This window comes from Asterias rubens, chromosome 8, assembly GCF_902459465.1.
Source record: "Asterias rubens chromosome 8, eAstRub1.3, whole genome shotgun sequence".
NCBI lineage: Eukaryota > Metazoa > Echinodermata > Asteroidea > Forcipulatida > Asteriidae > Asterias > Asterias rubens.
In genome coordinates, this window is record NC_047069.1 from 10,276,482 (window position 1) to 10,302,507 (window position 26,026).

The 26,026-nt window shown below is 40.2% G+C and overlaps 1 protein-coding gene across 1 annotated transcript; it reads right to left on the minus strand.

Moving 5' to 3' along the window:
* Positions 1 to 967: 967 nt before the first annotated feature.
* LOC117293451 (eukaryotic translation initiation factor 5B-like) lies at positions 968 to 25,299 on the minus strand. Its single transcript, XM_033775790.1, has 24 exons — positions 25,165 to 25,299; positions 23,943 to 24,047; positions 19,989 to 20,097; positions 18,714 to 18,745; positions 17,902 to 18,046; positions 17,463 to 17,718; positions 16,614 to 16,862; positions 15,400 to 15,528; positions 14,525 to 14,694; positions 13,630 to 13,828; positions 13,171 to 13,377; positions 12,256 to 12,488; positions 11,323 to 11,430; positions 10,412 to 10,522; positions 9,619 to 9,828; positions 8,273 to 8,404; positions 7,748 to 7,930; positions 6,386 to 6,547; positions 5,144 to 5,275; positions 4,376 to 4,507; positions 4,044 to 4,120; positions 3,381 to 3,684; positions 2,485 to 2,646; positions 968 to 2,031 (listed from the first exon to the last, which is right to left on the minus strand). The coding sequence occupies exons 1-24, from the start codon at positions 25,212 to 25,214 to the stop codon at positions 1,924 to 1,926; spliced, it is 3,705 nt and encodes a 1,234-aa protein (XP_033631681.1). The 5' UTR covers positions 25,215 to 25,299; the 3' UTR covers positions 968 to 1,923.
* Positions 25,300 to 26,026: the final 727 nt, after the last annotated feature.

A 26,026-nucleotide genomic window follows, 5' to 3' on the forward strand; every position in this document is an offset into this window, starting at 1 on the left:
GGGACTTGACCACCCCCCCCCCCCCCCCACACCATCCCCCAAATTTAAATTAAGTAGGGTTTGAAACTTTGCATGGTAGGAGTATAATCAGGGGAGGATGTGTAAATCTCTTTTGAGAAGTGTTGGTTCTAAGAAGAACCGTTGGTTGACAACTCAACGTCTCGATCAGTATGCTCTGATCGTCTTCAGGAGAATGCTGGACTCTGTTGCTGGATGCTGCTTAAACACTGCCCAGGAGCAGCATCTAGCAACAATCAGGCCTGTATGCTTCGTTTTTCAAAGGGCAAGGGCACCAAGGCATTTTCTCTTTGGCAAAGGGCACCCTATGAGGAAATTGTAAATTTCTACTGGAGCATTTCAAGGGCACCAAGGCAATGGCAAGGGGCAACGGAGGCAATCGCCTTCGTTGCCTCCGTGAAGTGTCAGGCCTGCAACATAGTCCAGCATTCTCCTAAAGATGGTCAGAGCATACTGATCGAAACGTTGAGTTGTCAAAAACCTTCTTCTTCTTTTTTAAACCAAAACTACTCGAAAGAGATTTGCACATGGTGCTACTGCAAACCTCACCTGAAATCAAAAATACAATATCTTTATCTTTAAGTGACTCACATTTGACATTCTGAATGAGTTCCCCTCCCCCCCCCCCCTTGACAGAAAACCATAAAAGCCTACATGGAAAAGTTGTACCCTCAAACATTCAGAACAAACGTCACCTAAGAAGTTCTTAGCAAGGAACTATGATGCAAACACAAAGTGCTAAAGTAAACCCAAAAGCACCAGAGATTCAAGAAAACCCTTAACAGTAAATATTGCAACATGTCCAGAGCCTTTAAGAAAGAGGCCAGGAATTAAGTTGGATTTGACAAGTTGCCAGGAATTGTTCATGTCTAAAAGACCCTGGACACCTTTGGTAAGTGTCAAAGAACACTATCCTCACTTGGTGTACACCAAAATATGCAAAAAATAACAACTCTGTGAAATTTTGAACTCAATTGGTCGTCAAAGTTGCAAGAGAATAATACAAGAAAAAACACCCTTGTTGCCTTCTTTCTTCAGAAAGTAGTATCACATTTGGTACATTTTCAATTTTACCAAAAAAGTTCATTTGTTTCTCCGATTGTTTCCAAACACGTCTCAACCAATCTAGAAGTGCAGACTGTAGTCTAGTAACTGCAGGAGTCCTGGCATTGTTTATACAGAATGCAATCTGTTGAATATTTCACAATCTTTAAAGCTAGGAGCAATTCAATTTCATTAGCATCCACCCGTCAAATAAGACCGTTCAATTTCAAGACTAATTCAATTTCGAAAAAGCCAGCAGCAAGAGCTGGTAAACCATTCAAATTAACCAAGATAGGTAGTAGAAATCCAACAATAAAACGCCTCTCTTCTTTTTATCTAAACACCCTAGGATACTCCAATTTGCGGAGGTTTTTACCCGACGGTTACCCCGCCGCACTTTCACACTGTCCCCGCCGAGATCCCTAATCCAGCTGCACATTTCAAGAATGCCCCAGGGTCTTACCGCTGACCCAACTCCCCCGGGGTATGCCCATTTGCCAGGGTAGATCAGGGGTAAAGTGATTGTAGTGTGAAAGGGCCAGCCCTTAATCCCCGGGGTTCCTCCCTGGGAATAAAGTAGTGTGAAAAGGTCTTTATTTGTGCTCGCTGGAAAACTCAACAGGTCCAATTTGAACATTCCTCTTAGAGTCACAAAGCTGAAAAAACTGTTCCAGCTGAAAGTTGTGGTCAAATTGTCTTCCTTTTTATGGCATGAAATCACATTTCTCCAAGTTCTGGAATTTGTCCAGTTCCATCCTGAACAACGGTAAGTAGTTTCCATACTGTGGGTGACGCTTCCCTGGTTCCAAACACCTCTAATACTCTGGACATTAATCCACGGCCCTCCCTCTTTATTGACGCTCATAAAATCTCCAGCATCCTCTTAAGTTCTATCATTGTTTGCCAGTCACTTTTTTGGAGGTCATCGCGGAAGTATTTTTTGACAGCGTTGATGGATTCCCGAGATATCTGCAGATAGCAACAAAGACCGCAAAAAACACATTATATATACATACATACAACAGAGCATTTATAAAGCGCCTTTTCGTACAAGATCAAAGCGCAATGAAGGGGGCAAACCAACGGAACTATACTACAACATATTACATTTGATACTGATAAGTTTTTAGAGATTTCTTTAAAACTGGCAAAGAGTTTCAATTTCTAATGGATTCTGGAAGGTTGTTCCACATTTGGGGAGCAACATAGGTGAAAGTACCGTTATGAGCAGATGAGAGTGTGCTGATGGGTTGAGTGTTCAGTAAGGCGTGTGTGGTGTCGAAAGTGGATTGCAAGCTTGAGCGTGGCGGTTAGTAGAGAGCATAGTAAGATAATAAAAAGCCTGGTGCTATTTCTAGGAGACATTACACTCTCTGACAGTAACTGTATTTAATCTTAAAAATAAAGACTTGTGTGACTTACTCTGCTGATGAGGATGTCTTGGCTGTCAAAGTGTCTGCCATACATCTTAGGTGCATCCCCGCCAGTATTCTCAATCTTAATACAGACCTCCTGGCCTTTACGAGCCGTCTCTACGTTCTTGTGGTTGACCTCGATACTTGAGACAGCACCTAGTACAATACACTGTGCAATAGAAGGAAAATATAAAAAGAGTGATATTAACATACGGTATTTGGCAGCACAGGCTGTATAAACCCTTTGCATATGACGCCACTCTCTAAAAGCACCACCCTTGGGCCAAAAGGAAGCAAATCATTGGACGGTAGCTGTTCTTTGAGTGTAAAAACATGCGCGCAACCTCAGCGTACCTGATAGTGTTTCCCAATGTGCAAGGGATCTATTAATTTCCACAGACATGTGACAACTGTGCATTGTACAATGGGAGCTGAGTGGATTTAAGGGATGAAACAAATGGCCAAGTGACCAGGGTAAATAATGTTGAAGTGCCACAAGCGTCACTGAATGACAGATTTGAGCCCTTTATACAAAGCCACCGTTATTATTATTCACAACTTCTTGATTTGTGCACTTCTTAGATAGAAGTTAAACAAATTTTTGTATGAGAGAGATTTGCTGTTGCCAGCATGGCATTTATACCCCCTTATGGGTGTTTGCCGAGTTCCCTTGATGGGAAGATCATCTAAACAGGAGAGCATCTAGACAGGAACTATGTTTCTTTCAGACAATCCTTCAGGCTCCAGCTGTTTCTTTCTTTCTATTCCTCTTTATTTAAATTGCTCATTGCTGTATCTTTTAATGTTTTTACCTAATAAATGTGCATTGTACTTTTTATCTACCCAAGAAATGAAATAAATATGAATATAAGCAAACAAACAATCAAACAAAAACTAACAGACCTCCTTGGATGGAACACAGATCGGCGTCCCAACTTTAACGATCCCGGCCTCCACCATGACCCCAACGACGATGGGATTCCGGGCGTTGAAGATAAACTGCGGCATCACCTTGAGCTTGCACGGGAAGATTGCAACGTTTTTATGCTCCTCCCTCTGTTTCTGTTTGATCTCCTCTCTGTACGCCATGAACCGATCGAAGAGATGGTAGATGATGTCTGCCTGGAAGATCTTGATGCCCTCCCTGTCGGCCATGTCTTGGGCGTCACGCTCGATCTTCACATCGAAGGCCAGGATGACGGCATATCTGTATAGATAGTACAAACAAAAGAGAGATTTTGCAAAGGCTTCGGATACTATACAGGTACAGATATGTCAACACTTTTGCTCAAAGCAGCATTTGATGGGAAGCAGTTTTTGAAACATTTCACTTTGGATATTGTGGTTATGTAAAAAGGTATCAGTTTTATGCCCCAAAAGTTTAATCTGTGAAGCGTTACTGCAAGAATGTGTATTCCTGATAGCGATTACTCCGGATTTTCAGCGATATCTCAAAAAATGCAACCAGTTTTATTGCATGCAACTATATAGGATTAAAACAATTGAACCAAAGGTAAACTTTGGCTTTAAAGACAAATCTTCAACAAATCAAAAAGCAATACTCACTGGCCGTCTCGTTCCAGCATAACGGATGCTTTCACAACATCCTTCTTGTGCACAGGACCAATAGAGATGCCAGCATACTGGGAATAGAAATCAAGAGATCAATTAATTACTAAACATTTGTGGACTTATACTATTTTACTTTAGACTAACATCAAGATCTTCCAGGCAGACATCATCTACCATGTATTCAAATGTGCAGGAACAAGTTTGTTAAAACCATATTGAGTTTTCATGTATGCAATTCTGTTTCTTAAAAAGTCACATCCCTTTAAAGTGATCCCCCCTGGCTGCCACCTCCTTAGTGGTATTGTAAACTAGGGTATTATACTTACTGGAATCTCAGATGTCTTGAGGAATTCTAACAGCGCTTCAAGAGATCCTAGCGTAGAAGCTTGGACGTAGACCCCAAGGTCCGCTAACTTGATAGATTTAAGGGCGTCTTTCAATAGTTGAGATACCTCGTCCTATTAAAAAAAAAAGTTAAACAATTGTTTTGTTAACCCTCCTACTGCTGGACAATTCATTATCATACTCATATTAGCCCCAAAAGTTATCTCCACAAGTACTCCTCAAAATACCTGTTGCCAGAACCAAGACATTATGCGTTTCCAAAGTTAAGAAACTCTTCTCTCTGCAGCACTCCACTACTATTGAACACTTTATGGTTAGTAACCACTCTTAAAATTAATTGCAATAAAAAACTTTCAATATAAAGCATTTTGAGAATCATTCCACTTTGAGGTAATGTGCTTACGTAAAAAAGGTATCAGTTTTTATGCCACATAATTTGAATCTGAGAAATGTCACTGTCAGTCACTTTTATCAGATTGTGCAATCCAATCACGGAAGTTCTTCTCGCGTGGACTCAACCGCTCAAGATTTTTCGGCAATGTCTCAAAAACGCGACCACCTTTTGAAATTAAATTTTCACAGGTTATTTTTATTGTATACATGTACATTTGTATTTATATAGAATATAAACAATTGGAAGGGAAAAAAACACACAGATATACTTTGCCTTTCAGGCAATCTTCCACGGAAGAATTATCCCTTTAGAACAAAAGTTATTCTGAATGAAGAAAGATTGTTCAGTTGCTCACCTTGAGAAAGTCAACTTCATCGGGGTGTTGAGCTACGAGTAACGGCATTCCTGCTAGAGCTTTCTCAAGATCCTTAGCTAGGATCTTAACTCCCTGAGCACCAGTGATCTCTTTGAACTTCTCATATTGATTCTAGACGTCAAAGTATAAGGGAAACATTGATTAGTTTGATTTAAGAATGCCGACTTCATCGGGGTGTTGAGCTACGAGTAACGGCATTCCTGCTAGAGCTTTCTCAAGATCCTTAGCTAGGATCTTGACTCCCTGAGCACCAGTGATCTCTTTGAACTTCTCATATTGATTCTTGAGGACAGAGTATAACGGAAACAATGATTGGTTTGATTTGATTTGAAATGGTTTAATAAAAACAAACACCTTCGCAGCGAACGGCTGAGTTGCAGTCAAAATTATGTACAAAAAGACAAAATATACAAATTTCAAAGAGTTATAAATTACAAGAAAACAATCAAATATCAAAAACAAGAATTACAAAAATGATGAAAAAGACAAAAAAACTGTAGTGGTACAAGAAGTTCCAGACCGAAACCACCCCCAAATTGGGGCTACCAAAATATACACAGATGAAAGCACCAATTGACAAGCAGAAGAAGCTAATCAATCTCGTGCCCGAGCAGTCTAGTTCACCGTACCAAAGCTCTGGTGTTGTCAGCAGCTGAGTTTGGTTTTGAATCCTGGTCAAGACACTTGTGCCATTGAGCAAGGCACTTAATCATAATTTCCTCGTAAAAAAAATGGGTAGGTAGCTAATTCTGCTCTACAAGCTAGTCTCCTAGTGGATGATACCCATGCCTACGTCCTTACGGACTGTGAAGGGGGATAACCCTGCTTCAGCCCCAGGATTTGGTGGCAAATACTCCTGGGCCCAATTTCATAGAGCTGCTAAGCACAACAATTTGCTTAGCATGAAATTTCTTCCTTGACAAAAACAGGATTACCAACCAAATTTCAACGTGATTTTCAGGATAATCAAACAGTAGCTGAATACCAGTACCAAGCAATACGCAACAAACGTAAATTTGGTTGGTAATCCTGTTTTTATCAAGGAAGAAATTTCATGCTAAGCAAATTTTTGTGCTTAGCAGCTCTATGAAATTGGGCCCTGGCGTCAGTTGATTTTGGTTGACAGCCCACTAAGTGTAGCGCTCACCTTGAAGTGGCCGTCCGTGGTCTTGTAATCTTAGGCGATCTCTTATACAAAATTATACAAAAATTCAAAATTACCTTTACTCTGAGTTCCTTTAACGGTTGAGGCATCAGTAAACCTCTAACAGGTGTGATTATAGGTCCTTCCTGGCCAGCTAAGATAATCGTATCTCCTTCTCTTAATCGTCCATTCACCAAAACGACGTCTACTGTCGTGCCAAGACCAGGAAGAGATTTCACCTTTGGTAGAAACAATTGATTCCTTTAAAGTCAGAAATAGCCCTAAAAAACCTTCTCTTCGTTTTCATCTTTGTCAAACTAAAAAACATCCAAAATATTGCATCAATGGTGTAAACAAAAGTTGTCAACTGAATTTCTGGTAATCAGTAAGCGTCCAAATTAAGACTTACTACCAACAGTCAAGAACTGGGAAAGAAACGTCATTAAATAGAAGAGAAAACCCAAAATTGAAGAAAAGAATTCATGTGTGTTTCATTACCTTATTTCAGACTATTATAGAAGATAAAAGTATGCCAAATACTCATCACATGATGACAGATATAAGATGGCAGTCCTGGAGTTTTCTTCTTCTTTTTTATTTTTATTTTTTTTTTTGGGGGGGGGGGGGGGTGGGGCCTTCATAATAAAACCACATGGTGTTTTCTCTTGTGGTGTAAGTAGGAGTTGAAACATTGCATGGTTGGGAGTATAACCAGTGTAGGTTTACGGCAACACCATGTGTACATCTCTGTGAGTAGTGTTGGTTCAACTGATGGTTGACAACTCAATGTTCTGATCAGTATGCTCCGATATGCTCCTGAAGTCATTCAGTGCCTACTGATCGAACTGTTGACTCATCAACCAATGGTTCTTTCAGAACCAACACTAACTGTAAGCACAAAAAAGTGCTCAGCACAGAAACTCCTGCTAATCAAAAAATCGGTCACCTGGTCATGAAGTTCAAAAGTTTCCTATAGACTTTAAAGCCATTGGACACTTTCGGTAAACAGTATTGTCCAAAGGCCCACACTTCGTGTATCACAACTTATATATAAAATAACAAAATTTAGGCTAATTGGCCATCGGAGTCGGGAGAAAATAACAGGAAAACCCACCCTTGTTTCCGCACGTTTCGCCGTGTCATGACATGTGTTTAAAATAAATCTGTAATTCTCGATATCGAGAATTGACAATTGTTTTAAAGTTTTCTCAAAAAGTAAAGCATTTCATAGAATACTATTTCAAGAGAACTCTTTCACCATTATCTTCTGCTAACCGTGTAAGTTATTTGTAAATCTGTGAACTTTTATATATTTTTTCTGTTCCGAAAGTGTCCAATGGCTTTAAGTTTTTCCCAATGGAAGGTCCTTTGCAAAACTGGCCTTGCCCTCTCAAAGATGACAATCCAGGCCCAACATCAGACAATGCCGTTTCACCTACCTCTAGCGTAGTACACTGTAGCTCATCGGAGAAAGCTAGCCTCTTAGCTAGTCTGGTCTGACTATATTCAATAAGTAGAGCTATCAAGTTCCCCATCCCGTCCCCAGAGTGGGCAGACGTTGGCACCAAGGAAACGTACGATTTAGGATCGGGATTCTCAAAGAATAGAGCGGCGTTCAAACCCTGATGAAAATAACAATTTGAAATGAGTAGAAATCAATGATAATCTGTACAGAAATGCTTCAATGTTTATTATCAGAAACAAATTCTTCATTCTGCCCGTACGATCACCATTTCCTGCTTACGCACAAGCGCCAAATCTCTGCGCTAGTTGTGTAAGCTAAGAATGCCTATTTACGCTAACCTGTGAAATAAAACTTGATGTTAGCACGGAATTCCCTGCTTCCATAAGTGCCAAATCATTGCTTATGGTAGCAGAGCCGTAGAATCGGAACTGATCTTAGGAGGTACTTTGAAATAAAATATATACAAATATACATATAGTATTTAGTCAATCTTCTTTACCTGTTCAGCAAATGCTGTGACTGTTGCCTTCACCCTCTCCTCAAATTCGTCTCTGGTGTGGCGCTTCTGCTTTTTGATGGTACCGGTGATGTCCGTGTGTGGACTGGTCTTCCATTCATACAAAACATCAATCTTTGCCGGAAAAAGGGTAACAATTAGAAGTTGAACAAACTGAATATTAAAGGCAGGGTGTATTTTGGGGAATTAATCTACGAGATAATGACTATAAATAGAACTGTTGATATTATAAAACATTGTTCGAAACAACCATTTTGAAGTAATGGAGTTTTAGAGAACGAGTAATTTTTCAACCAGAACATTTAAAATGATTTTTGGGGTTGAACAAATAATTGACTAGAGTGGGATTCAAACCAACAACCTCCGGATTAACAGAAAATTTTAATCTGAGAAAAAGCTTTAGGCATGAAAGCATACAAATTTTGGGGCAAGCTTTTGCGTAGTTACATTTTTTTAATTTGTTTGTTTACACACATTAATTGCTGTCCTTTATTTAAAAATGTTAAAATAAATTGTCAATTATATTCAACAAAGGTGCATACAAAAAAATGCAGGAATATTAATTATACGAGACACAATGAACTAGCTCTAATCCTGCGAATGCGTTACGACTTTTGACGCCGCCAGAATGAAATTGTGCTCGACTCCTGCAGACATTCCAGTAAAAACAGTGCTGTGACGCCAACATTTTTATCGCATTCACAGAAAGTATGAACCGGGCTTAAGGGGGGATAAATAAAATACAGGGATGAGACACAATGAACTAGCTTTATGAGTAAACTTTGAGTTTACCTTATTCAGTGCTACAATGAACGGTGTTTTGCGTGACCTGAGGAGGTGGAGTGAACTTTGAGTTTACCTTATTCAGTGCTACAATGAACGGTGTTTTGCGTGACCTGAGGAGGTGGAGTGAACTTTGAGTTTACCTTATTCAGTGCTACAATGAACGGTGTTTTGCGTGACCTGAGGAGGTTGAGTGAACTTTGAGTTTACCTTATTCAGTGCTACAATGAACGGTGTTTTGCGTGACCTGAGGAGGTTGAGTGAACTTTGAGTTTACCTTATTCAGTGCTACAATGAACGGTGTTTTGCGTGACCTGAGGAGGTTGAGTGAACTTTGAGTTTACCTTATTCAGTGCTACAATGAACGGTGTTTTGCGTGACCTGAGGAGGTTGAGTGAACTTTGAGTTTACCTTATTCAGTGCTACAATGAACGGGGTTTTGCGTGACCTGAGGAGGTTGAGTGAACTTTGAGTTTACCTTATTCAGTGCTACAATGAACGGTGTTTTGCGTGACCTGAGGAGGTTGAGTGAACTTTGAGTTTACCTTATTCAGTGCTACAATGAACGGTGTTTTGCGTGACCTGAGGAGGTTGAGTGATTCGATGGTCTGTGGTTCTAATCCATGCATGATGTCCACCACTAGGATGGCGATATCACATAGCGAGGAGCCACGAGAGCGTAGATTACTGAAGGACTCGTGGCCTGGGGTGTCGATGATCAACAGGCCAGGAATCTTTAGCTCTTCTTTGGCGAACTGGAAGCAAAAAAAGAAATATTTTTGAGTTTTTATTCTGAGAGCATGATTTTTTTGGTTTGGTAACCCTAACATGGGCCATTTGTGCTCGTGTCCGCCACTGTTCATTTGTCTAAGTAAATATTTTCCTTGTCAGCAGCAAGTGCATGGAGTCTTCTTGATCACACCTTTCCTCTCAGGAAAATTTCTCCGACCTGAAGTAGTATCTTCCACAAGATATACAAATAGTTTTTGGCTCAAGGCACACGCTTGCTAAGGAACCCAAAAAACCTTACAAGCTTTGCTTCTATATGGTTCCCTCCACAGTTTCACGAACTTCAATGCTTTGTTCTTTATTTAATGAAGTCTTATCATACAACTTTGTAACTCGAGGAAAGACTCTACTTGGGTCAAAACGTCAGGCCATCACCTTTTCGTTTGCATTTATACCGTAGGTCCTTTTGGTTGGTAAGTTGTTTGCAACAGCTAATTCTGTTTTCTCAACTATGTAACTCTTAACCTCAAACTTAAATTGTCTTTTTGCTACTGTGGAAATACACTGATTGATTGATTGATCAATTGATTGAATCATTTTGAATCTCACCAGTCTACACATTTTGGTTTGTTCCTTGATAGCGTCAGGGGGGACCATGGTAGCACCAATCTGTTGAGTTATACCACCTGCTTCTCCATCTTGGACGTGAGAGTGTCGGATCTTCAAAGAAGAAAAAGATGGGTTACTCATCGCTACTTAGGACTAACCCTACGTTTCTAATAACCCCTCAAGAGTCCTAGGATTAGTCCTAAGTCAGGACTATCTTTGTGAAGTTGTCCCACAGTTTCATTTAACATTGGTAATGCCACTCTTCGACATTGCTCACAATTTGAGATATAGTACCAAATACAACGAAAAATGGCGGCAATATTGAAATTTACAATGGCAACTGAAAAAGCGATTGAGTTTATACTTTTCTGAAATCAGCAGCCCCAGGTTAACAAATAAAATCCATTTGGGCAAAAAATCCAGCTGGATTCAAACATCTGACATATCGTACAATGTTATTTTTTTAATTTAGTGTTTCATTCAATAACTTCATAAAATATACAGACAGTCAAAATGATGCCAAAAAAGGCTCAATAAATTTTTATATATTTAAAAATAACAATCATGATAATATTGAGTATTGTTGAAGCTTTGCATGGTGTGGAGAAATAAAAAGAAACTATATAAATAGTACACTTACGGGTACAACCATGTGTAAATCTCCTAAGATTTCTCAATCTCTCATGTGTTTTCTCCTGAAGACGAGCAGAGTATAGGCCTACTGTCCGAAACGTCGAGACCACACCGGCTCTTTTCAGAGCCAACACTTACCCTAAGAGATTTACACATGGTTGTACCCGCAAGTTTACTGTTTATTTATAATTTCTTCTTATGATAATATTGGTCGGAGTTCCAGGCTTATTCGTAAAGACTGCAGGGTTCTGCAACCCACCTGGCGCTAAAAACCATACCTTGTCCAGAATCTTTGTTTTCCCGGTGTCCACGTGACCAAGAACGACAACTACAGGTGACCTGAGTTTGTCTATTGACTTCTTAGCTTCAGCGTCTTCTCTTCGTTTCTGAAAGAGAAGAAAACAAAACAAAAATACGACACAGAATATGATAATCAGATATAACATGCATACCAAAAGTATGGAGCCACATAGCTAAGACCTGTCCTAGGAAATAAAGTTGCTAAGCACAGACAAATCTTGCTTAGCAAGAGCTTAGTTGACAGAGTCAAATCTATATTTGGTTTGCGGTAACACCATGTGTGTATCTACTTGCCAGGTAGAGTTTGTTCTTAGAGAACTGTCTTTCTTTTATCTACTACCACAGAGTAGATTTATCGGGTCTCAATAATAATAATACCAAAACTTCAGGGCGCTGAACATGGAAAAATAGACAAACTAAAAAGTAAGAAAATACGGAATTATAACAAGGGAGTAAAAACTTCTTTAAAACATTCAACCAGTTCGGGAGACTTCACAGTTCTCAGTTCTAAAAAGAACTGTCCTGCTTTTTAACTATTATCCAGGCGGATGGTGTAGAAAATAGGCTTGGACTACTACTTTAGTGTATAGGATCGTAATTAACTGCACTACCGCGGAGTCGGTTCTTAAATTGGTCTCAACGTTTCGACTAGCTTGCTGTAGTCATCGTCATCGTCAGGAAACCAAATATATATTGATACCTCACCATGCAATGCCTCAAATCCTATATAGAGACAAAGCTGTCGCCTTTTTTTCTGTTCAAAAGCGCAAAGGCCATTTCAAAATCTTTGCGTCTGTTTGCTTGAAGTAAGCACTTTGAAATTCACTGATGTAGCCCCCAACTGAGGGAGTGGTTAGGCGATATCTCATGAAAAAAAATAAACCAAAAAAAAAACGATCTCTTGTACTGACCTGAATCCTGAGTTTGACTTTCTCTCTAATTTTCTCTGCTGGCGTTCGTTCCTCATCGGACTCGGACTCCGACTCGGACTCCGACTCACTGTCCTCCTCCTCCTCGCTACTACTCGCCTCTTCACTATCTTCATCTTCATCCTCATCATCTTCATCTTCCTCTTCTTGAGGCTTGGGTTTCTCAGAGACAGTGGATGCCGGCGGACTATCAGCGGATGGTTTCTCTTCTTTACCTTTATAAAGGAAAACCAATCAGGAGGTTAATTCCGTGCTAAGTCACCTAAAATTCTAAAAAGTTTGGCAGGAACTCATTGCGTTTGAGGCATGAGATTTCATTGCTTTTGAGACGTCATTGATTTGAAGAGATCATAGCTTTTGAGGCATCATCCGCGCTTCAAAGGACCAAACACTGCATCGACGAAGTCGCAACATGGATGAATTATAACTTTCTTAAACTAAATGATGCAAAAACTGAATAAATGATTCTGGGTTCGAAACGGCAAATAATGAAAGTGAATATTGAGCATATTAGAGTTGGTGATGCCCTAATAAGGCCTTCAACTACTGTTTTCAGTACGCAGCGAGGCTTTGGAACTCCCTACCTGAAACTGTAAAATTTCCAATTCACTTGGCATATTCAAGACCAGTTTAAAAACTCATCTACATAAACAAGCATTTTTTTTTTTTTTTTTTTCTAATTATGTGATAATACTTTCATTACTCGTTAGTTGTTTTTTTGCTTGCTGCGATACCGGCGCTCTAAAAGTTTCAATTATTATTATTATCAATGCTTCTAAGACATCATTACTTCAATAGCATCATTACTTTTGAGGCATCATTGCTTTGAAAACACCCTTGCTATTGAGACATCATTAAAAGGTATCTAATAACAATCAAGATGTCGAAGAGTCTTACTTGGTTCCTCTTCATCCTCTGTTCCTCCAGCATCCCAAGAGTCAGTTACTTCCTCCCAGCTCTCTTGAATCTCTTCCTCCTTCGGTGTCTCTGCCTCCGCCTCAACAGTGGCTGCTGCTGAGGCTCCCTCCTGTATCTCGCTGCTTAGCTCCTCAGATTTCTCCTCGGAATCTACCCGTTGCAGTTCGACGCCTTCCGCTTTCTTTCCTGAATCCAAGAACAAATTAAAAGTAATAACATTGAATTTGTCTGACCGACCGCCCCATACGGTGGTCCGTACAGTAGTACTCATCTGGCTCAGTTTCATGGCCCTGCTTACCGCCGAATTCCGCACTTCAATCACCATTCTCCACTGCCTGTACAAGCACTCAACTTCTGAGCTAGCTGTGTAAGCGAAGAATGCCTTGTAACATGGGGTACGCACGCCCACAAGAGCCCTGAAGGATCCCAAAAGCTTACCGTTTGTCGGATCTTTCTTTTTCCTCTCCCGGACTCCATACTTGACTTTGCCTTTGTTGGGTTCAGACAGTGCCTCCTTGCTTGGTACCTCAATACCTAGTTGTTTCATCGAGGCTAACATAGCCTCTGCTCTGGCTTTAGCCTCCTTCTGACTCTTGTTGAGGTACTTGCCCTCCTTCTTCAATCTTTCAATCCGTTCCTGAACAAGTAATAATAAATAATAAATCGGACATTTAATAATAAATAATAAATCGGACATTTATATTGCGCAGTTACCTATATAAATATACTCTACTGCGAATTACAAGTACATCAATTGATCATTCAATTCATTTTTTTTTTTAAATACACCAGAATAAAAATATCCATCCAAACAGAAAATAAACCAAGGATGACTTTGAAAGGAAATGAAGGGGGATGGAAAAGGAGAAAAGGAAGGGTGGGGTTTGGGGGGGGGGGTGAGAAGACAATACATGGGAACAAGGGAGAGGCCATAGGTAACATGGATTGGGAAGTACGAAGCAAGTCATCTAATAAAATTGTTGCTAATTATTTCTCTATGGGTGCTTGCTTTCCAATATGCAAGGCCATGTCCGAATTGGCGGCTACAGCTAGGGCAACAGCTAGATTTCCTTGTCATTATGCGTTGTGGTATAGGACGGTCTAAGCAACACGCTTAGCAACAGCTGTAGCCATACCTTTAGCCACCACTTATGTTATGGCTTAAGTATTTATGGCTTAAGTATAATTACATTGTTGTGACTGGCGCCCCACTAAATATTTTGCTTAGCAAAGAAATTTGTCAAGCAGAATTTTCGGTTAAAAAACAAGCTTTATGAAATTTGGCCCTGATATGTCTGAGTTTTGCAAGCCTTGATCCTCCGGAGTAACCAACCTTCTTCTTCTGTTTCTCTCGATCTTTCTTTTCTTTCTCCAGTTTGAGTTTCTCAAGACGTTTTTCTTCGGCCAGTAGAGCAGCTTTCTCTTTAGCCTCCTCCTCTGCCTTCAGTCTTTCTTCTTCTTCCTTCATCTTCTTTAAGGCTTCTTGCATTGCACGCACACGAGCTGATTGGACAGGAGAAGTAAATATGAATTTTGGTTTTTACCCTTACATCGATGTGCATTAGCACTGTAAACTCACGACCTTTGCATCTAGAGCAGTGTCTTACCGAAAAGAAATAATTACACATCAACTCTAACAATAACACGAATGGTGTGCTGACACAAATGCCTCGCCGAGATTAATCTCATTTTTTAGAACAACATTTATAATGTTTTAGCCATAATGACCGTGGAATTTGACATAAGGGGTCCAAAACACTAGGCTTTTGGGAGATCCAAAGACTAACCATCACACCAATGTGAAATTTACATATCAAGTCCTTTTCAAGTTATGTTTTGGCCATAATGACCTTATTTTACAATGGGGGGCAAAAAAATCATAGGCTTCTGGGGGATTCCCAGACAATGTTACTGACAGTAACGCATCTCAGATTGAAATCTCGGGGCATAAAAACTGATATCTTTTTACATGGGTTACACATTAAACTTTGAAGTGAAACTGCTTTATACTATCGAATGCTGCTGTATGCTTCTAATCAAAAGTTGTTAATACAATTAATTTTAAAGTGATTACCAAACTTATACCTTCGCTTTTTTTATGATCTACTGTAAAATCTTTAATAGCTTTAAAGATTTTGTTCTTTTAACCTGGTTTTCATGAATTTTTTTTTACAAAAACTAAAATACAAATACTACTACAATTCCTACCATTCACAGGTTTCTTCTTTTTGTCTTTCTCTTCCTCTTCATCTTTGCCTTTCTTCTTTTTCTTCCTCTTTTTCTTCTTGTCTCCCTCCTCCTCCTCCTCCCCATCTTCAGCAGCATCTTTCTCATCAACTAAAGAAAAATCGAGAGAAAGAAAAGAAGGAAATTATCAAATGGGTACAAGTCGCGGCAGAGGTCGCCCTAATCTGTGTTGGGTAGAACAGGCCATGAATTTCTTCCATGCAAGGACAAGGCAATTTTAAGTGCACTTCCATTGGAAAATCTTAAAGTCAACGGGAAACTTTTGAAGGGGCACCAAGGCCAGGGGCAGCTGAGGCCATGGCCTCCGTGGCCTGCGTGTTTCTCCAGGCCTGGAAGACAATGTGACAAAGTGGATTGGAAGAAGTGTGCAAGAGCTGAGAATATCGGCGACTGAAAAAGAACAGGGGTGACTCCAGGAATGTGTGTGTCCCCCCCCCCCCCATTTCAATTCGAGGACGAGGCGACCACCGATGGAAGTCTATGCCGAATGATGATCCTTAAGTTAGAGGATAAGAACACCAGACTCAAGCTGTGGTGTTTCTGTTCAGGAGAGTGTGGGTGCGAGTCCCGCTCAAGACACTTGTGTCCTGAGGCAAGACACCTAAGCATTGTTGCTGCGTCGTTCTGATGGGATGTAAAGCGGTAGGTCTCGTGTTTTGTGTAATGGACATAAAAGAACCCAGTGCAATTATTGGTGTTCTTGGTGTGATTGGCAGCATATTGCGCAACAGAACCTTGTAAATCACTACATGGTGCTATAAAGGAATTGGTGTCATAGTCAAAAATAAAACAGCTCCGCATATATTGCAGGAAAAAATACTGAGCAGTTTGAATGCCCCTACGGATGTGATATAGGTGCTATAAAAGAACCCAGTACCACCACATGACTAAAACAGCTCCGCATATATTGCAGGAAAAAATACTGAGCAGTTTGAATGCCCCTACGGATGTGATATAGGTGCTATAAAAGAACCCAGTACCACCACATGACTAAAACAGCTCCGCATATATTGCAGGAAAAAATACTGAGCAGTTTGAATGCCCCTACGGATGTGATATAGGTGCTATAAAAGAACCCAGTACCACCACATGACTAAAATCAACATAGTGTGCACAAATATAACCAAATTTTCCACTACAAATGATGGGTTATTTATGTGAGATGAAAACTTTACCTTCTCCTGGAGCTGTGACCTTAGATGACCCCTCAACCTCTGTGACCTCAACATCCTCCTCCTTTCCTTTCTTTTTCTTTCGTCTACTCTTTTTCTGTTCGCCAGCATCTTCAACATCGTCTGCCTCTGTGACCTTAGATGACCCCTCGACCTCTATGACCTCGACATCGTCCTCCTCCTTTCCTTTCTTTTTCTTTCTTCTGCTCTTTTTCTGTTCACCCGCGTCTTCGACATCATCTACGTCTTTGACTTCACAAACACACAAAGAGAAAAGCAAAAGAAAATGAAATAAAAATCCTAAGAGAACACGTAATAAGATTTAAAACTTAACCTCCTTAACTAGATGAAAATTTTCACAACTTTTCAAATTAAGTCCTCATTTCATTCCTCAAATGGATACTATATTTTTCCAGTGACATCGCCACAGTTTCACATTTTATTTACATCAGAAAATGTATATTACTGAAACATTTGGGCGTGTCTCCAACCAGTCTCTTAACAACTATGAGACAAGTGCAATTCTGAGTTCCAAGAAACAATGGCCCTGAGAGTCTCAGGCTGCATTTTAAAGACTAGTTGAAGAATTTTCCTACAGATGCAACGTACTGTAGTACACCTAGTACATGCAGCCAAGGGACTATGGTCTTCAATATTAAACCCCAAAAAATAAAAAAATATATATACAAAACAGCTGTGTAAAATTATGATAAATTAGCAATACTACACAAATCCTTAGCGTATGGAATGTTAGTCTTTGATTGGCTGTAAATGTGAATGATAACATGTTGAGTAAAACGTTTTACACATCGACCCCTGACATTGACGAATAGATGACTTTTAAAATGATACCTTGAGCTGCATCTGCTGTTGATGTTACGTCTTGCTCATCGTCTGCCATCACAGCATCCTTATTCCCCCCACCATCCTTGGGCTTCTCCTTCATTCGACGATTCCTGGCTTCAGCCTTTTGTAGTTCTTTCTTCTTCTTGTCTCGTTCCTTCTTCTCGGCTCGTTTCTGGGCGGCTGTCTTCATGACCGGGCCCGACCCGTCTAAATCGTCACCGTCATCTTCGTAGTCAATGGAAGCGGATCTTTCTGTGGCTTGCTGTTTCGTGCAAAGATCAAAGTCATTTTGTTAAGCAAACAATTATAAGTGTGAAAGTGCATCGGGGTAGCTGTGGAGTAGCAGGGTTGTATTCAATGAGGTTACAGTGTGAACAGCATGAAGAGTTCAGCATTTTCTGCACTATCGATTGAAACCATTAGCATCGTTTACAAAGTCTTTTACCTCATCTTCTAGTGTGTCTTCTTTCTCGTTGCTTTCCTCTGGAGCTGCGGCGGCATTCTGTGCCGTTTTGTTTCCTTGAGTTCCTTTCTCAGGTTTCTTCTCCATGCTAAGTGCTTCTATCTCCTGAGCTATGTCATCCATGTCCCTGTAAGAAAGAGACGGATATGATCTAAAACGAAATCCAGGGCCAGATTTCAGAGAGAAGCTTAAGCACACAAACTAGATTAGCACAACAAAATACACTAACCAGAGTAAGGTTACCGGCCAAACTACCATGGCACATGTACAAATTTGGACTAGTATCCTGCTAGTTTAGAGTAAGGTTACCGGCCAAACTACCATGGCACATGTACAAATTTGGACTAGTATCCTGCTAGTTTAGAGTAAGGTTACCGGCCAAACTACCATGGCACATGTACAAATTTGGACTAGTATCCTGCTAGTTTAGAGTAAGGTTACCGGCCAAACTACCATGGCACATGTACAAATTTGGACTAGTATCCTGCTAGTTTTTGCTGAACAGAAAACAGAGTAAGGTTACCGGCCAAACTACCATGGCACATGTACAAATTTGGACTAGTATCCTGCTAGTTTTTGCTGAACAGAAAACAGAGTAAGGTTACCGGCCAAACTACCATGGCACATGTACAAATTTGGACTAGTATCCTGCTAGTTTTTTGCTGAACAGAAAACTGTTTTTCAGCACCTCGGGTGCTGCTTTGTTAATAATGACGTAGTGGTGAATTGTACTGTGGAATTATTATTGCACCATTTCATTTGTTGAACTGTTTCTATTTATAACAATCTCTTACCAATCATCCTTTTTCCTCCTTCCCTTCTTTCCCTGAAAAAAAAAATGAAATGTAAATGAATCAATCCCCCCAAAAAATTGTAATAAAAAAATATAGTTACGTGTTCATTGCTGAAAGTGAACCAAAAACACATGATCAGTTTGGAAAGTGGAAAAACATGTAGGTTAGTTTAGATGATAAATTCTGGTGTGGATAAAATGCTCAAGAAGCCATTTTGAGCTACATGTATGGTTGGCACAGCACTATCATGTGTTTGTTTTAATGTGTTTGTTTTAATGTCCGATGTGTGTTTGTGTACTTGTTGGTATTCCCTGGTCTGTTTGATGTGGGTTTCGGTGTACTATTTTTGTCTACTTATAATAATGTTTTTATCAATGTTTAATTTTTAATGTTATATATTGTTGTATTTATATTCATATTTAAATTTATATTTTTACATAGTTTTTAACGATTCCTGTAAGTGGCGGCTTTCCGCTGTTGGATATCAATAAATAAATAAAATAAATAAATAAACTATGAAATCATTGGATTTGGGTAAATTTGTCTCTATAAACCCAAACCAAACCAGTGCACTCCTAAAGGCTAATGGAATAGAAAAATATTTTGTTGAACTAAAAATGCAGTGAGGTGTTACTAGACCGCAGGACTTGTACAATTGTCACTTTACTGACCCGATGCTAGAATCATTTGTCTCTGGCCTGCGGTCGAGTGTTAAGTTCGAGACCAGCCATAATAATAACACTTTCTTTTGTCTTTGGTAATGCTGATCACAACAATTCTTTTTTGCAATCTTCAGAAGAACAAAACCAGAACTGCAGTAGGTGTTTGATACTTATATAATAATACAATTTAACAATAATAATAATAATAATATTTTAAAGACATTTGTAGAGCGCCCGATGCAAAAAAACCTCCAAGCGCATACAGAGAACATTAAATATACAATGAGTGAACAATACAATTACAAATAAGCAGATTACAAATAAGCAGCTTCAAACAAATGAGTTTTCAACAGAGTGTAAAGAACTACAGAGAACATTAAATATACAATGAGTGAACAATACAATTACAAATAAGCAGATTACAAATAAGCAGCTTCAAACAAATGAGTTTTCAACAGAGTGTAAAGAACTAGCCCGACGTCTATGCAAAGGAAGATTATTTTTTTTAAATGGTGCGGCGTAAGAAAAGTGATCTGTGGCCATAAAAAAAACGGAAGAAGCTCTTGTAGTTGATATGACTGTTGAGATGAACATAATAACAAGGAGCACTGACCTTTTTGCCTTTAGCCGCACTGACTTCCTCTTCAGGTTCCTTCACACCTTCTGGTTCATCATTCTCACCATCCATGACCGCTAACTCATCAAACAGCTCATCCACATCCCTGTTTAAATTAATCACAAACAATAATAATAATAATGATATTATCTTCTTGTATAGTGTACATATCCATCACTCAGTGTGATGCTCAAGGTTCTGTAAAGTTCAGTGTTTTCCTGCTAGGTACGTGTTTGCGGGACTACGTTTTAACTATGAGATCTGCTCCTTTTTCATAGCACCGAGTAATGGTTTATAAGGTGCTGTAGCACGATATGCTGCCGATCAAACCAGAAACACCGGGGCCAACCCTTTTCTTTTTCGATAAGTGCACTGTGTTCTTTAATGTACATAACATAAAACACCGGACCAACGACTTTTTGTCGGAAGGACGAATCATCATGGTTAAGTGTCTTGCTTAAGGACACAAGTGTCGTGACCAGGACTCAAACCCACACTCTGCTGATTAGAGACACCAGAGCTTGAGTCTGGTGTTCTTATCTGCTCAGCAATAACACACCATATCATAACTTTATATAACTGTTAAGTGTCTTGCTTTAAGGACACAAATGTCACGACCTGGACTCAAACCCACACTCTGCTGATCAGAAACACCAGAGCTTGAGTCTGGTGTTCTAAACCTCCTGGCCACGACACCCCACAATGACTCAAATGATCCCAAATCATTCAATCAATAAAGCCCGGTTCATACTTCCTGCGAATGCAAAGCGAATTTGACGTGAGTTTGACGTCACACCCTCCTTTCGCAGCGATTATTCGCTCTCATCAATTCCTGGCTCCATCTGGAAAGAAAATCCATCACCACGAACAGTCTGGCAATACCACAAAGCTGACTGGGGGAGACTTCAACACGACCTGAAGAATGCTGATTGGAACTCTGCTCTAGGTACAGAAGATCCGCAGAAGGCTTGCTCAAATATCACTGAGATAATTCATCAAGCAATGGTAAGACGAATCCCACACACTAAAACTACACATCAACCCAATGATTCAGCATGGTTCACAGAAGATTGCCGTAAAGTCATCACTCAAAAGGAAAAGGCATTCAAGCTATGGAGACAAGATCCCACCAATGTCACAAAGCATGCTGATTTTATCAATCACAGGAGTCTTGTGCAACAAACCATCAGGCGAGCAAAGGCTGCTCACTTCAAGGTGATGAGGGATAAACTTGTGGAAAACGGAAAAGATAGAGATTGGTGGTGGACAGTTCGGCAACTCTCTGGGACTGGAGGTCATACAGAAATTCCATCCCTGCAACAAAATGGAATCTCCTTCTCAACTGCTCAAGAAAAAGCAGACGTACTAGCTCAAGCTTTTTCGATGAAATGCAATCTCAACTGTGCAGATGATCCATCACCCGAAATCCAGGACCGTACTGCCAAACACAGGTGTTTGGCAGTACGGCTCAGCCATGTGAATTTCAGGCCACGGGACATAAAAAGAAAGTTGCACAAGCTGGACACGAACAAAGGTATCTCTGCCAAGGTTCTGAAAAACAGCGCTGTAGAACTTGCAGCTCCCCTCGCCAAACTTTTCCGATTCAGTTTCAGCAGAGGCTATTTCCCCTCCCAGTGGAAAGTTGCATCAGTTGTTCCTGTGCACAAGAAGAATAGTCGATCTTGCCAATCAAACTACCGGCCAATCTCTCTCCTAACTATCATTAGCAAGGTGATGGAGACCATTATAAATGATCAACTACGGAAACATCTCTTTCATAACAACCTCATATCAGACAACCAATTTGCCTTCAGAAGCCTCCACTCTGCCCCTGATCTCCTCACCTCTATATGTCTCATCGATTGTCCAGCACCTTAAACGAGAGAGGTGAAGCTCGAGTGGTCGCCCTGGACATAAAAGGAGCCTTTGACAGAGTATGGCATCATGGGCTGTTTCAAAAACTTACTTTATTTGGAATCACTATCCAACTGCTTACTTGGATGAAGAGTTATTTATCTAACAGACATCTTGAGGTAGTGGTTGCTGGGCAGAAGTCAGCCTGCTATGAGATCAATGCCGTTGTTCCCCAGGGCAGTATTCTTGGCCCTACTCTGTTCCTGATCTACATCGAAGATCTACATGATGTGATCCGCCATTCAGAACTTCTTGCCTATGCTGATGACACTACAATATTCACATCCATCAAGAACTCACCTCCTGAAACAAGATCAAGCATGAGAGTAGCTGCTGCTAATCAACTACAAGAAGACCTGGAACGAATAAACATCTGGGGTCAGACTTGGAAAGTTGAATTTGAGCCTACCAAGAGTCAGTGTCTCACTGTGTCCAACATGAAGGACATCCAAAATCATCCACCTATCATGTTCCAAGGCCAGGTTGTCAGTGACAAGCCGGAGATGAAACTACTTGGAGTTACTTTCTCTCGTAAACTGGAATGGAAGACACATCTGAAGAACATCACTCGCACTGCTGGTCAGCGTACTTCAATGCTGCGCAGATTGGGTCCAGTCTTCGATAAGGCTGGTCTTGTTACCATCTACAAGACGTACATCAGAAGCAAGATGGAGTACGCACCTCTAGCCTGGATGGGAGCTAGCACAGTCCACCTTTCGGCTCTTGATAAAATCCAAAGGAGAGCATGTCGCCTGATAGGATTAAGCCAGGAAGAGCAACTGAGGCATAATCTTAGCAGTTTATCCCATCGAAGAATATTGCAGCAGCCTCCTGTTAATATAGGATGCAGTGCATCAAGTGCCCCACCTTGCTGAAATCGCTAGTCCCACCTGTAAGGCAACCTGCAGCTCGACTGACCAGGCAATCTTTGCTACTCAACAGATATTCTCTACAATCCCCGGTCCCTCAGGGTATGACTGCAGCAAGAACTCTTAGAAGTTTTGACAGGGCTTTTCTTCCTGCAGCTGTGAAGATCTGGAACAGCCTACCATCATCGGTTATCTCAGACATTACTACCCAGGGCATGCAGTCATTCAAATGTAGAGTAAATAAATACCTTAAGTAACGTCCTGTTTTACGGCAATTATGATTGCAGGTGATGCTAGTTGTTGTGTCTCTCATCACTTTCTAGTGAGTGAGGCATAGTCCAATAACCATTATCTGCTTTCTTTTCTTCTTGTTTTTGGGGTTTTTTTTTATCGTGGAATGGTCTGTTGAAACAAGCTCTTAGCTATCCCTATGGGATATTATGCTTGTCGTTTCAGGGGGCACTCCTTATAAAAAAAAAAAAAAAAAAAAAAGGGAGTAGAGCAGAGTTCAACTGCTGCGAATTGTTCGTTGCGAATTTGTGACGTCAAGATTCGCTTCGCATTCGCATTCGCAGGAAGTATGAACCGGGCTTACCACAACAAATAAAATAGTTGGCTCTTCTCCACTAGTGACCAAGCAGTCTACTTCACCGGACCCAAGCACATGGCCTCATTTTATCGAGGTGCTTAAACATGAAAAGTTGCTAAGCACAACCAAACTATGCTGACCAGAATAAGGTTACCAACTAAAATAACTTTATACACATACAAAATGTAACTAGTACCTTGTTAGCTGTGCTTAGCAGAAAACTGATAAGCACTATTTTCTGCTTTAGCAGCTCTATGAAATTGGGCCCTGGTGTGGGTTCGTTGAGAACCACCATTGCATCAAAAAAAGTTGGGAAGGTACATGTAAGTGCATTCTGGTCTATACCAGCTAGACTCCTAGTGGATGATACCCATGCCTACATACTGATGGACTGTGAAGGACTGACCAGGTTGTTTCAGCCCCCGGGGCAGGAAGAGGTGCCAGCGTGCCCCTGTAGGCAGTTGATTAGCCCTCACATTGAAGTAGCCGATGGAAGGTGATGTAAGGAGAATTCTTATATAAAAAAAATTATAAAACTGTGCTGCCCAGCAATATCACGGATAGGCCTATAATACTTACTTCTTCTTCTTCTTCCCTTTCTTTCCGCCTGCTTTAGTGGCAGTGTCCCCTTCGTTGATCTCCTTCAGAGCCTTAGCGATGGGGTCCAAATCAGCCTCACCGTCTCTGTATAGGATTCACAACATTAACAAGTTATAAAGGGCACCTCTAATGGAAAATCTTAAAGTCTATGAAGAAACTTTTGAAGGGGCACCAAGACAAGGGCACCAAGGCCAAAACAAGGGGCAACTGAACACCCAGCAGGGTGGATATGTGCGCATTACAAGTCTTATTATTATTATTATTATTATAATCAGTGTGCGATCAACCTGAAAAAGACACATCTCTTTCATTTTTTGGTGTAGTTGTGAATAGAGCTTCAAAGTAAAAGATTACACAACTGCCATACGAATTTCGACATCACAAATTCGCAACGAATACTTTGCAACATTTGAACTATGGGGAGGGAGTCCAAGCACTGGCATAATACAGAGATATTCCGATGAGACCACTCCCTCCATCCTAGAAGTTGGACTCCAAAAGGAGTACTGTACATTTGTTTGTTTGTTGGTTGGTTTGTTTGCTGTTTTGTTTGTTTATAAATCTTCCTGTCAAGGGAACTCGGCAAACTCCCACCAAACACCTGGGAATATTGAAACACCAAGTTGGCTACATCCATTATTACAACTATCAATTGGTTTTTATGATTAGAATTGCTGCACAAGGAAGTCAAGAAGCTGCGATTCATTCAGTAACTAGACGACAACAGAGGTTAGCTTGGTAAGATTTGAACCTACAACCTTGCAATTGCAAGTACATGTATTTAATTAACTATAAAAAATATTTGTTTATAATATATTCAATTGACTTATTCCAACCATGGAATTTATTCCTCCATTTGAGTCCATCATCCATGTTTGAAAATGAAATGAACAAAGTAAGTTATTATAAGGCAGGAAATACAACAAAAGAGACACAAGAAAAAAGGGGGAAAATACACTTGCATCAAATGAATATGGAGGTACAACATCACATTCTCTGAACTATATGAGAAAGAAAGTGAGAAAAGTGAGAACTGAGATCTGACAACGACCTTGACCAATCAAATGGGGGTCTTTGAGTTTGACATGACCGTGATGCAATTTCTTGCAACCCATGTATGTATGGCGCGCGCCCGACCCAACCAAAACGTGAAAAGTAACGTAATAAACTGCAGGAAATTCAGTCAAAACATCACACTTACGAATCAACGTCGACATTCCTGGCTCCTTTGCCCTTCTTGGACTTCCCCATTGCTCCTTCGTTGACAAGATGAAATATGTATTGTCTAAAAACAGTTATATTTCTCTGCTCCGTTTGTTCCGTATGCTGTCCCCTGTGTGATGTGTTTCGCGCATTGCAAAATCACACATGTCTACGGAGAGGTCAACTTAAAAGGTCAAATATGACAATCTTGTTCCCTGGAAAGTTTCATCACGTCGTACCCAATTTTTTGCATGCTTTTCGACCCCGTCAAAACTACTTTATAAAAGCGCGGTCGATTATTAATTTTCAAAGCTCGCATGGTCTGAAAAGAAATGCAAAAATAGTTAATTGTGTGTGTGTGAATTTTAGGTGCCAAACAAACGTTGACTGCCTGAGGAATGTTACGGAGTGAACAGCATGAGTAGAACATTTCCAAAGCTGACAAAAATTGTTGTAGATTTTTACTTTTTCTCTTTCATTAAAAAAAGTATTGGTCTGGCCGCTTCAACAGCAGCCAGCCACAAATTCGATCATATACCACACAGTAGACCAGTGCATTGTGAATCTTCGAGTCTGTCCCATCCATCTATCTTTAGAAAACTAACACGAAGGAGGTTGATTCGAAGAGGGCGCTATCCGAATATGTGTACAGTTTGCTGTATCTGGGGGGGGGGGGGGGCACAACAAAAGGACAATATTGTCCACAAAAATATGATGACAGTAATAATATTTCATACACCATTTTGTTTATATCTTTATGACCCGATGATTTATTTGAACAATTTCTCATTGACAAATATATATAGATTTAAAATTCAATAAAAAATTTTAACAAAAATACAATTTATAGCTCAAAATTA

Bases quoted from the DNA above. Each gene is read 5' to 3' on its own strand.
- LOC117293451 (XM_033775790.1), bottom strand. From the start codon at position 25,214: ATGGGGAAGTCCAAGAAGGGCAAAGGAGCCAGGAATGTCGACGTTGAT. The intron at 12,489-13,170 runs GTAAGACTCTTC...TCCTTTATAAAG, and splicing joins AGAGGATGAAGAGGAACCAA to GTAAAGAAGAGAAACCATCC. The intron at 3,685-4,043 runs GTGAGTATTGCT...CTATCTATACAG, and splicing joins ATGCTGGAACGAGACGGCCA to ATATGCCGTCATCCTGGCCT.